Source organism: Microtus ochrogaster, linkage group LG8 (assembly GCF_000317375.1).
Source record: "Microtus ochrogaster isolate Prairie Vole_2 linkage group LG8, MicOch1.0, whole genome shotgun sequence".
In the NCBI taxonomy this organism is placed as follows: Eukaryota; Metazoa; Chordata; class Mammalia; order Rodentia; family Cricetidae; genus Microtus; species Microtus ochrogaster.
The window spans coordinates 11,639,653-11,652,650 of record NC_022033.1 but is presented as its reverse complement, the minus strand read 5'-3'; the positions used below and the strand labels follow the sequence as shown (position 1 = coordinate 11,652,650).

Below are 12,998 nucleotides of genomic sequence, written 5' to 3'. Positions count from 1 at the left end.
AGAGTCATGACCACCACCATTTGCCTCACGGTTTCTTGCTTAACTAGAGGACTACCTCTCCCATGGCATCTCAACTGTCCAGGCTGGTAATGTGCACTGCTGACCTGATTGCCTTGTCTCTCTAGGCTTCAAGGGCAAGTCCAAACCCAATCTTCTCAAACAAGAAACCAGCAGCTTGGCCTGTTGTTTGAGGATCTTGTTTAGAATGTATGTCGACGAGGACCGCAGGGATTCTTGGGGTGAAATACAGCAGCGACTTTTAACGTAAGATTGTTTTCCCATTAATTTTACATAATAATTCTGTGAATTAAAAAGAATAGGAGAGGGCCAGAGCGATAGATCAGGGATTAAATGTTGTGAGTATTTTACTCTTTTGACTTTTTTTGAGGGGCCCGCCACCCAGCTCCCAAATAAATCACACATGGAGGCTCATTCTTAACTATAAACTTGCAGCCTTAGCTGGGCTTCTTTCTTTACCAGCTTTTATTATCTTAAATTATCCTGACTTTTTTTGACCTCTGGGCTTTTCTCTTTCTCTATTTCTGTAGGCCTTCCTTTACTACTTTCTCTGTGGTTTGCTGTGTAGCTGGGTGGCTGGCCCCTGATGTCCTCCTCTCCTCCCAGATTTCTCCTTCTATTTTTACTCTGTGCCTGCTAGCCTGCTGCACCAGCGCGGCATGGATGCCGAGACTGGTGTGTTGGGGGGGGGGGAGGTGTTGCTGGAATTAAGACATGGAGGCTTCTTTTCAGGTGGAAAAACAGTAACCTTTATTTTACCCCAGCTAAAGCCTTTTATACCTCTACTGCTTCTATGGAAAACCACTGGCCAGAAAGAACACAAACATCCTTGTCAATTATAGACCACAAAGAAGTTCAGCTGTCGGTGGGGGGGAGGGTGTGAGGGCAGCTAGATCACAACACTAGGCCCCGCCTATCCTTGCTTCTGTCTCACTATTGTCCATTCATCGCTTTATTAGACCATCAGGTGTTTTAGACAGGCAAAGAAAATCACAGCTTCATAGAGTTAAACATATGCAGTGTAAACAAAAGTCACACACCTGAAAATAATATTTTCCAACAGTTAAGAGCACTGGCTGCTCTTCCAGAGGTCCCAAGTTCAGTTCCCAGAAACCACCTAGTGGCTCACAACCACCTAGGATGAGATCTGGTGCCATCTTCTGGCCTGCAGGCATATGTGTAGACAGAACACTGCATACATAATAAATTAAAAAAAAAAAAAAGCCAGGTGTGGTGGCACACACTTTTTGTCCTGAACTTGGGAGGCAGAAGCAAGTGGATCCCTTTGAGTAGCAGGCCAGCCAGGATTACATACAAAAGTGTAGGAGAGAAATTCCTACTCAACATCACTCCGTGATTGGCTTCTTCTGCCTCATCCATTCAAATCCTAGAATCCTGAGCAGAGTAGTCAGGGCTATTCCTCTGCATTCCAACCCCTCCCTGAACTGTAAAAAGTGCTCTGACCTCTGAGTGCTGAGACTGAGGGAAGTCCTGGCTCTGGCTGGTACTCAGGTGGGTAGGTTTCTCTGGTGAGGAGGTCCAAGGAGTTGCTGTCAGCCCTGATATCCTGTCATTCCTTCTTTCCAGGAAGATACAGGGTCATAGAATTAGCAGGTTCGACACACAGAAGTGTAGCAATGTAAACTGCAGGCCAGTTTCCACCCACTTCCTGGCCATTACCAAAAGGCTGCTGAGCCTCATAGTTCGTAGTTCTCTTTGATGCTGGGGTGTGAATTTGACTTGACAGGCTAAGTACATTCTCTATCACTGAGCTGCACCTCAAGTTCCCAGATTTTCTTTTACTCTTCTGAAATCTACAGAACACACATCATTGGCTCCCTGCACTAAGGCGGCAGTCTCCAACACAACTAGTAGCGGCACACAGAAACATCATTCTGTGGATCTTAACTGTCAAGTGGGTGTATCAATTTTCAATATTTTGATTTTGGTATATTCCTATAATGAAATATTGACAGCTATTTGGGGAGGAGGGGCTGACTACATAGTGCAGTGGTAGACATCATAGGGTCATTTCTTAGCATTACATGGACACACACACACCCAAAAAAAGAGATGTAGGAGGAGATATCAGCTGTAAAGTATTGTCATGTGTCTTTTAAAACAATGGAGTTAAAAAAAAAAAACAATGGAGTTCCTTTCTCCTTTCTTACAGTAATAATTTTATACCCTTTCCAGATGTCTTACAGTAAGAATATTATAAAAGACTTTTGTTTGATCTTTTGAAATGGGATCTCATGTAGCCCAGGCTGCCACAGACTGACCATGTAGCCAAGGATGACCTTGAACTCCTGGTCTCCTTCCTCTGCCTCCTAAATGTTGGGGGTGTGTTCCACCAACCCCAGCACTAAGTCTTGACTGAAAGAATTATTTGATTAAAGGAGCTACAATGGTTCTTCCCCACCCTTCCTTGGGACAGAATCTCCCTATATACCACCGAAAACTGGCTAGTTTGAACTCATAATTCTCCCGCCTTATTTTCTCCATACCCTTGTCATTAAATCAAACCTAAAGCATAGGCTCCTAGCATCTCTTGTCTGGGCTGCCGCACAACATTTAAGTCTGGAGCAATTTCATGTGGTATGGGTGAGAAGGGAGACAGTTAATACATACATGAAGAAGTCCTCAGTGCTTCATGTGCTACAGACTGACCAAGCTTCACATTGGCCATAGCCAGAGCCAAGCTTTCATGTGACAGAAAAAAATGAAGACCTGGTGGTTTGGCCAGGTTGGCACAGCCAGTGTAGGTATTTAGTAGGGCACTGAAGGAATCTGACTCTTCACTGAACGTGAAATGCCAACTACTGTATTGACATGCCTGTCTCTTAATTCCAGGGTTTGCAGTGAAGCGCTTGCCTATTTCACTACTGTAAACTCTGAAAGCCATCGGGAAGCATGGACGAATCTCCTGCTGTTACTCCTAACCAAAACCCTCAAAATTAATGACGAAAAGGTACAGTGAATGCTAATGTCTCTTGCAGACTCTGGTCGGGGTAGGTGCTTTTCCTCCAGTTGAGATGACTGTGCAGACAGCTCGTTAGGAAAGTGGGTGTCTTCTGATGACAAGGCCTTTCCCAGCTGAGAAGGGATGAAGTGTGAACCATGTGTGTGGCTGTTGGGGAAGCAAGACTATTATAACTAAAACTCAGTATCATTAAAATGGACAGGTTTGTTGAGGGTGTTTTGTGATAGGGCCTCATATAGCCCAGGCTAACCTAGGAATCCCTGTGAGCTGAAGATCACCTGATCCTTCTGCCTCTACTTCTGCAGCATTATAAGACTTATTTACAAGCTGGCCAGTGGTGGCACACGTCTTTAATCCTAGCACTCAGGAGGCAGAGGCAGCCTGGTCTACAGAGTGAGTTCCAGGAAAAAAAAAAAAAAAGATTTATTTACTTACTGATTTGTGTGGTGTTGGGGGTGTTCAGGACTGAACTCAAGGCCCCATGCATGCTAGGCAAGCACTCTACCAACTAAGTCACACCCAGATCTCGTTTTCTTGAGTGTGCTACAACTGCCTGGCCATGAGAGGTCTTGCTATGTAGCCCAGACTGGCCCAGAACCTGCTTTAGTCATATGCCACGTCGCCCAGCTAAAAGTTTTAATAATAAGAAAAAGCTGCAGCAGTGTTGTTGAATATTGTTGTTTAGACTGAGATAAATACCTTTGGAAAACTGGTGCAAAACCAAAGAAATGTTCCATGTCTAACTTGGCTTTCTGCTTTCCCACTGCAAGTTCAAAGCACACGCTTCAGTATACTACCCCTACTTGTGTGAAATCATGCAGTTTGACCTGATCCCTGAGCTCCGAGCAGTTCTCCGGAAGTTCTTCCTGCGGATAGGCCTGGTGTATAAGATATGGATTCCAGAAGAGCCATCACAAGTGCCCGCAGCACTGTCATCGACGTGGTAGCACTGGCTCCCACGGTCACTGCTATGGTTCTGCAGAGTATCCGTCATGACATCCTGACTGGCAAACAGGGAGCCACCCACCCTGTTGGGGTTCAGACCTGGATAATGGTGACCTGTACATTGGCCTCCTCAGAGTCCCCAGCAGAGGCTCACGGTGTCTCATTAACCCATTGCATACCAGTAACAGAGTGATGGAGAGTCAGTTCTCCATCCGTCGTTCCGTTTCGCTGACAGAACTATCACATCTGTCGTTGTGAAAACCACCGTTTCCTCGCAGAGTTCCAAGACTGGCGATAAATGTTTTGTGGGAGGAAGTCGTTCTCCTTGGATGTACTGAACATCGCTGTATAGATTATTGTTTATTGGAGAGTGTGTTAATAAAATTCCTCGTAAGGCTAACTGCCGCCTAAGTACGCTGGGTGTTTTGTTGTTTGAATGTATTAGAGAAGTTTGAATGTTTGTGTCAGTTTTGGGTCAGCCTACTTAGATTAAGAAAGGTAGGGAAAAGAATGTTATTTCTTATGTTTTGTTATTGTCTGAGTGACTTCTAGAGTATTTTACAAAGTTATATTGAAGATTTGATTAAAGGCAGAGCTTAGTAGATGTAAAGAGCTTGCAAGGTTTGAAGAAAATGTAGTGCCTCATGGCTCCCTGTTTTAGTAAGGTGGGGAGACAAAGTCTGTAGGGAAAAAAGAATTTAATGAAGGTGTTAGCCTTCCTTGAAGTATTTGTGGGTGAGTGTTCCGTTAAATTTTCTAGATAAATTTTCCAGAATGCATTGCACATCTCTCTGAAATCTCTAATATGAAATAGTAATGAAAATGAAACACCTGACCCAGAGTTTGTTTATCCTTGAGTAAACCTTTGTAGTTTTTCCTCAGCAGAGTGTCTGACGGGTTGTGTGGCTGCTTTGCTGTCCCTGTTAGAGGGACCATCAGAGGAGGGGAAAGTAACTTAGTGTAATAAGGGTCACTCCAGTGCCCCCCACCCTGCCATGAGTGGAACTGGAGCTACTGTGGGGCCAGCACAGCTGGACTGTGACAATGGCCGGGGAGGCACCTAGAGCTGTTAACTAGAGCCAGGAGCTGGCGTCTTTGGCGAGATTAGATTCTGGGGTCCTTACACTGGTAATGGTGTCATGCCCAGAACCTCATAGAGAGAATTCTGAGCGCTCCCAACACCCACAGCAGCAAAAGCTAGAGGAAGCTTAATCGATCTGGAGCCCATGAAAAAGACAACACACGATTCCTTGTCTGCCCTCCCCCACTGTTCATCTGGGGCAGCACTGAGTGCTAAGCTATGTCATGAAATGCAGTGGAAACATCCAGACTTCTGCCTGCATCAAGTCCTACAAATTGGGGTTGTATTATGTCAACTCTGGTGCCTTAGAAGTTAGTCAGCCCTTGGGAGTGCGTCTGTGGAATTGGACCCTTTTTTTCTTTCTAGAGAGGGATTCCTGGTGCTTTTGCTGTTTTTTTCTCTTGTTTTTGACAGCCTCGCCACATGCTCAGTTTGGCCAGCAGAACTTGTGTTTATGCTTTTATTCCCCAAAAAGTATTTTAATTTCTCTACCAAAGAAAAAATTGCAGGTTGAGATCATTCCTAACACATCAGCTGAGAGGGCCATGAGCTCGCAGGGCAGGATTGTGGGAGAATGTTGGCATAAGTGCACGTGTGAGCACATATGACTGACGTGTCTGGAGTCTGTTACATCTTTTGCTGCACCGCAAACCTGCACCTGAGATGTCCTCCCTGGTGTTGCCACTCAGCATGACCTCAGCTCTCAGTGGTCCCTGCAGTATTTGTACTACACATGTAATCAGGGAACATGCATTATGTTCAGTGGGTGCATCCTGCCTGAGCTGTGTCCCTGGCTGGTGGCTCTCCTCCCCTGTCATGTGACATTCCACCCATCTACACCAGCGCTTTGCCCCCAGTGTTCCCTGCCTCCTCTGTAATGTTTGCCCCTTACAGAGCGGGGAGTGTGTCAGTGTGTTTTCTTACTGACTTTTCCGGGCTTGAATTTCTTTATCATTTTGTTGTGTAAAAAGATTGATTTTTCTGAATGATGCATTTGAATTGTACAGCAATAGATCTTTTAAAAGCAGTGTAAAACCATTCAGGGTAACTTTTCTTGTCAGTGGACAGTGGTGTCCCTGACCTCCAGAAACAAGCCATTCGGTATAAATTCTTTGTAATGAACAAATCTAGTCTTTGTCATGGCAAATGTAGCTTGAGCCCACTGGACATCAGTGCAGAGTGGGAACAGCTGTGTACCCTCACAGGCAGATGCTGCAGCAGAGGAGGAAGGGCGGAGCAGCTTATCTTCCAAGGCCTTATTTCTTTATCAGAATGCTTTAAGTGTTTGTTCTCTGAAGAAGTTTCTGTTCCCAAGCTGCAGTTCCAAGCGGTTCTGTTAAGAAAATCACCAGCTTTGGCATCTGAGCAGCAAACAGAGTGGGGATGCCATGTCTGGTGTGCGCATGTCTGGTGTGCGCCCTGGAGTCACGCATAACTCATACCTTCCCTCATCCTGTATTACTAAAGCAGACATTAGGAAAGTTGTACAGTGATATCTGTAAACACAACACTTTCCTCCAACAGGTGACTTTTGTGAGAAAAAAAAAACGAGAAAAACTATAAAGACACCACCTTCAAAAAAAAGTTTTGTTGTTATTCTTTTGTGATTATGGCTATATATTTAGTTGTCTTTCTACTTCTAAAAGAACATGCTGGCACATGCAGATGTGGCCGCCCCACTCAGGTGTTTGTTGCTACAGTGCTAGTGGATGCTGGTGGCAGTAGGCACTGGATCCTCCTGAACCCTGTCTCACCGTCTGTGGGAGGGTAGACACAGCTAAAGCTCACACGACGCTGGAGTTGTCTACGAGCCGCTTTGTGGGTTGGGAAGCATCAAATCAAAACAAAAAACCAAAGCTGAGCATCGTAAAGAATGACTCCATCTGAAAATCCTTGCTCTCAGAAAATGACACTCATCAAATGTGTGGGTTTCCTCAGTGTTCTAATTTTTTAAAAAATTTTATCTTGCATATTTGCATCAAACATTTCTTTATGTGCAAATGTATGTTTTTTCCTCTTTGAAAATGCCTAAAAGTTAGTTACTAGCTACTTTGATTTCATCTATACACAATGATTAAGTGCATTTAATATTGATAATTTAATGAAAAGCATTCCTTGCCCAATGGATGTAAACATTTTTGAAAGAATAAAGCGGAATTATATAATATAAAATGCTATGTAAAGTTTTCTATGTAAAAATATTATGTATAATACTATTAAATACCCCATGCTTTGATCAGGTGGAAAATCAATAAAGTTTTAAAAAGTAAAGCCGATCCTAATGTCATACTTTATATTCTGTCAAGCCGTATAGGTTGGACTGGGTTGAGTTTGTTGCCAGAGCAGATACAAACTTGTCATTCCCCACTGGTGATGGGACTTGGCTCCAGGCAGGGGAGATGGCTGGTGGGCTGAGCCTGACCCCTGGGACCCACATAAAGGTGGAGACAGAGACCATCCACAGAGGTTCCTCTGGTCTCCACACTTGGCGCTCCACACACCCACACATTAATAAAATAAAAATGAAAGCAGAGGGCAAGAAATCTTCATAACAGCAGTCCTGGCCGAGGCGTGGTCTCACCAGTCTCTGACCCATCACTGTCTCGGTTCTGCTCACTGGCAGAGTAGTCTGTCAAGTGTGTGGTGGGGTCCCCTCCGGCTTGCCCAGGCTTTATGCCTTCTCCTTTCCTAGCATGAGATCCCCTGGAGGATTCTAATTTCTTGGAGTCCATTGTTAGGGTGGTCTGACCATCACAGTGTATCATCCTCATGCTTCTTGCACAGCCGTGGTGAGTTCCAGAGTGCGACAGCCACACCGTGCCCAGGAGACAGCATTCCACAGCACGCCCCCTTTCCTAGCTCTTAAATTCCTTCTGCCTTCTCCTCCATGATGGTCCTTGAATGTTGAAGGGAGACGATCACCCCTTTGAGTGTATGATGGTGAGGGGTGAGCTCCAGCGGTCAGGCAAGACAGGTGCTGTCGTTGAGCTATGTCCCCAATCTTTTTCAGTATTTATTTATTTACTTGTTTATTTATTTATGGGGAGGATTTTTTTATATCCCAAATTAGCCTTTGAACTTGCTATGTAGCAAAGGATGACCTTGAACTTCTGATTTCCTGCCCCCACATACCCATAATGTCATTATGAAGGGTGCACTGCACTGGTCTTTATTCAGTTCTGGGGATCAAATCCAAGATTTCATGCGTGCTGGCTTTACCGATGAACTATAACAACAGCTTCAAAAGTAGAATTCTCAGGCTCCACCAGGCTGCACACCGACACATGGCAGCGTGGGAGGACTGGCCCATGGCTGACATCATTTCCTCAACCTTCAGTCAGCACTGCAAAGCTGTGTGTGTGTGTGAGACCCTTTTTATGAATGTGTGTATGTGTCTGTCCCTCCTAGCACACACACCCCCTAGAAGTGGCTGAACAAGAGGTCTGTCTCCACAGATCCGTATGACTTCAGGGAGACCTCAAAGGACCACTGTCTGGATGAGCTAACCTTTGCCTGTGGACAGACTAGCTGTGAGGAGGGAGAAGGTAGAACAGGGCCGGGATGAAGCCTTCCAAGGAGGGCGCTGGTCTCAGGAAGCACCACCTGTGAGAATGAGGATTTGGGAAAGGTTTCATGAAAACTAGGCGTGGGCCTGAGGTGGTGTACGTAGGTCAGCAGAGAGTACGCATTGAATCCTTAATCTCTACCACTACAAAAAATAAGAATAACTCAGCCTGGTGGTGCATACTTGCAATCTCAGCTACTTTATTTGGTTGGCTGGTTGTGACAGGGTCTTAGTCTGTAACTCGGGCTGGCCTTGAACTCATAGCATTCCCCCTTCCTCTGTCTTTCAAATGCTGGAACTACAGGAACACACCCCAGACCTGGTTTTATGGAGCACTGGGAATGAAACTCAAGGGTTAGTGTATGCTATGTATGCTAGACGAGCAAATGAACTACAGCTGCAGCCGCTGTAAACTTCAAGGCTGGGCAGTGGTGGTGGCACGTGCCTTTAATCCCAGCACTCTAAGTTCAAGACAGCCTGATCTAAGAGTGAGATCCAGGAGAGGCTCCAAAGCTACAGAGAAACCCTGTCTCAAAAAAACCAAATAATAGCCGGGCGGTGGTGGCGCACGCCTTTAATCCCAGCACTCAGGAGGCAGAGGCAGGCGGATCTCTAAGTTTGAGACCAGCCTGGTCTACAGAGCTAATTCCAGGACAGGCTCCAAAGCTACAGAGAAACCCTGTCTCGAAAAACCAGAAAAAAAAAAACAACCAAATAATAATAATAGTAATATAATAACCCAAAAAAAATCTTACTTCAAAAAAAACTTTTGCTTTTGTTTTATATTTTTGTTGTTGTTGTTGTTATGGATTTTCTCAACAGGGTTTCTCTGTGTAGCCCAAGCTAACCTGAAACTCACTCTGTAGACCAGGCTGGCCTGGAACTCAGAGATCCCCTTGCCTCTGCCTCCTGATGCTGGTTAAAGGCCTGCAGTGCCATGCCCAGCACCAAACAAAAGTCTTTAATTACACTTTTTATGTGCATGCAAAGGTATACTTTATGTGTGCATGTCAACAAGTATGCTGTGGCACACGTGGAGGTGACAGGACAACTTTCAAGAATAAGTTCCATCCTTTAACCATGTGGATCCTGGGGATTAGACTCTGGTTGTCAGGCTTGGTTGCAAGTGCCATGAGCCACAGAGCTATGTAAGAAGCCCCAATTTTTATTTTTTAAATGAGGGAACAGAAAAGTCAAGCTTAGATGTGATTGGAAGTTTCTGTCCTGCCCGCTCAAACAGTCATTCACTCCCAAATAAACACACAGAGGCTTATATTAATTATATACTGTTTGACCTATTAACTCAGGTTTATTAATAACCCATAATTCAGAGGCAGGCGGATCTCTGTGAGTTCGAGACCAGCCTGGTCTACAAGAGCTAGTTCCAGGACAGGCTCCAAAACCACAGAGAAACCCTGTCTCGAAAAACAAAAATAAATAAATAACCCATAATTCTTATCTGTGTTTAGCCACGTGACTTGGTACCTTTTCTCACTAAGGCATTCTCATCTTGTTTCCTCTGCGTCTGGCTAGTGACTGACTCTGCCTTTCCTCTTCCCAGAATTCTTAGTCTGGTTGCCCCGCCTGAACTTCCTGCCTGGCTACTAGCAAATCAGCATTTTATTAAACTAATACAAGTGACAAATCTTTAGAGTGTGCAAGAGCATTATCACACAGCACTCATGCCTCCGGTAGCCCCAGCACTTGGTAGATGGAGCAGGAGGATCAGGTGTTCAAGGTCAGTCTACATAGGCCAATCATAAGAACTGACCTCAAAAGCCCAAAATAAGCCAGGCTTGGTGGCCTAGGCCTGCAATCCCAGCAGTTAGGAGCCTGAGACAGGAGACCTAAAGCAAGTTAAAGGCCGGCCTGGGCTACAGAGTGAGTCACTGTCTCAAAGTCAAAACAAAAACCAAACTAAGTAGAAGCAGAGAATACAGACATCACATCATTTTTTTCTATCCAGCTCACATCCTGAGCTGGACAGTGGGGGTGTTTCTGCCACATTGACTGTACTCAGTAAGAATTAAGGCCCCTCTTTGTTGTTAAAAAATTTATTCTTGGGCTGGAGAGATAGCTCAGTGGTTAAGAGCATTGCCTGCTCTTCCAAAGGTCCTGAGTTCAATTCCCAGCAAACACATGGTGGCTCACAACCATCTGTAATGAGGTCTGGTGCCCTCTTCTGGCCTGCGGGCATACACACAGACAGAACATTGTATACATAATAAATAAATAAATAAATATTTTTTAAAAAATTTATTCTTGTTTGATGAGATACGAATGGGCGTTTCGCCTGAATGTATTTGTGTATCACACGAGTGCAGTGTCTGTGGAGACAGGACAGGGCGTTGGACCCATGGAACTGGAGTTACAGTCAGTTGTCAGGCACTGAGTGGTGCTGGGATCTGAACTCAGCTTCTTCAAAAGCAGCGACAACTCTTAACTGCTGAGCTCTCTCTCTAGTCCTCTGCTTCTGTTTAAAACAAACAAAACCCCAGTGGATGTTTCTTGATTTTAGCGATGGCCACTCTTTCATCGTAGTTGGGCTTTAAATGTGTGATGCAGCCAAGAGGAGGATTGTTCCCTGCAAGCACAAGCAGATATACCCACGCCCTTCTGAATCCAGATAAAAAGATGATTTTCTCATGGAAATGCATCTTTGCAGGGTGATTTTTTGTACTTCAGACAGATTGCTTTGATAGTATTTGGAAATAAAGATAACAGTATGAATGAATACTTGGAAATTCTGCTCAGTTACTGTCTTTGCTTTCAACATAATCGTTTGGTTTTTCAAGACAGGGTTTCCCTGTGTAACAATCGTTAACAGTTTTAGCCAACACTAAACATAGGTATTGGTGTTTGTGAAGCTTCAGGATGCAGATCAGCCTTTCGAGGCACCCACTGCAGGGTTCTTCTGTTGCTACAGAGACATACATGGTGTGGGGGGGGAGGGCGCTTATCCTTACACAGACCTGATCATCTTGGCTCAGCTTGAGAGCTACCTACCAAAGCTGCAGTTATTGACTGATGCTAGATGCAGAACATCAGCCTGCATTCGGGGTATGTGTGGTGTACATATGTATATGTGGTATGTATGTGTGTGTATTTGGATGTGTGGTGTGCATGATATTGGGATTGAGCATCAAATTGTAAGAAACCTGTAAGAAATCTTAAGAGTCTTTTTATCATATACTGTAACATTTGCCTTTATGACAAAAAATTCAAACTCTTTACCTCTTCTTTATTTACTTTAGTTTCCTTCATTCCATTTTGTTTTGTTGTTGTTTTGATTTGTTTGTTTCTTTGTTTTTTGAGACAAGGTTTCTCTGTTTAGCCCTGTCAGTTCTGGAACTCGCTCTGCAGACTAAACTGACTTCAACTTGGATTAAAGGTGTGTGCCACCTTGCCTGACTCTTCAGTTCCTTTTGAAACTAGCCAGTGGAGAAAGAATATGTGGCCAGACCCCAGCCAATGAGGAAAAGACACAGTTACCACTTGCACAGAATTAAAAACATAGCACATGCCAGGCGGCTGGGCGCAAGCCTTTAATCCCAGCACTTGGGAGGCAGAGACAGGTGGATCTCTGTGAGTTTGAGGCCAGCCTGGTCTACAAGAGCTAGTTCCAGGGGCTGGAGAGATGGCTCAGAGGGTAAGAGCACTGGCTGCTCTTCCAGAAGTCCTGAGTTCAGTTCCCAGCAACCACATGGTGGCTCACAACCATCTGTAATGTAATGAGACCTGGTGCTGTCCTTGCCAGCAGTACATTGTATGCTTAATAAATAAATAAATCTTAAAAAAAAGAGAGAGAGAGCTAGTTCCAGGACAGGAACTACACAGGGAAACCCTGTCTCGAAACCTCACCCCCAAAAAAAGGAAAAGAAAGAAAATGTGGCACACTTACTGCCCGCTACCCCTTGCTTTTGCTCTTCTGCGAGCAACACACTCTAGAATCCACAGCCTAGAGCAGCAGTTCTCAACCTGGTGCTCTAGAATCCACAGTCTAGAGCAGCGGTTCTCAACCTGGTGCTCGAATGACCCTTTCACAGGGGTTGCCTGAGACCATCAAAACCCACAGATATTTACCTTACAATTTATAACAGTAGCAAAATCACAGTTATGAAGTAGTAAAGAAAATAATGTTATGTGTGGGGGTCACAACATAAGGAAGGCTGAGAATCACTGGTCTAGACTCTAGATTGAAGTAAAAACTTGCCTTGTTGAGACATTTCAACTGGAGTGGCGGTCTCTGACTTCAGAACCTTGAATTTACGCTTCTAACAAAATCCAGGGCCAGGTGGTGGTGGCGCACGCCTTTAATCCCAGCACTTGGAAGGCAGAGGCAGGCGGATCTCTGTGAGTTCGAGACCAGCCTGGTCTACAGAGCTAGTTCCAGGACAGGCTCCAAA

At 44.8% G+C, this 12,998-nt stretch overlaps 1 protein-coding gene across 2 annotated transcripts in view; it reads left to right on the top strand.

Annotated features, from left to right (window-relative positions):
* The window catches only part of Arfgef2 (ADP ribosylation factor guanine nucleotide exchange factor 2), an 81,557-nt gene extending 74,267 nt beyond the window's left edge, over nt 1-7,290 (top strand). For both annotated transcript variants that reach the window (XM_026787088.1, XM_005362870.3), the window contains exons 37-39: nt 126-264; nt 2,872-2,989; nt 3,772-7,290. In XM_026787088.1, coding sequence (XP_026642889.1) covers nt 126-264; nt 2,872-2,989; nt 3,772-3,948 — 434 coding nt within the window. In that variant the 3' untranslated portion in view covers nt 3,949-7,290. The remainder of the gene's footprint in view (nt 1-125; nt 265-2,871; nt 2,990-3,771) is intronic.
* Nucleotides 7,291-12,998: the final 5,708 nt, after the last annotated feature.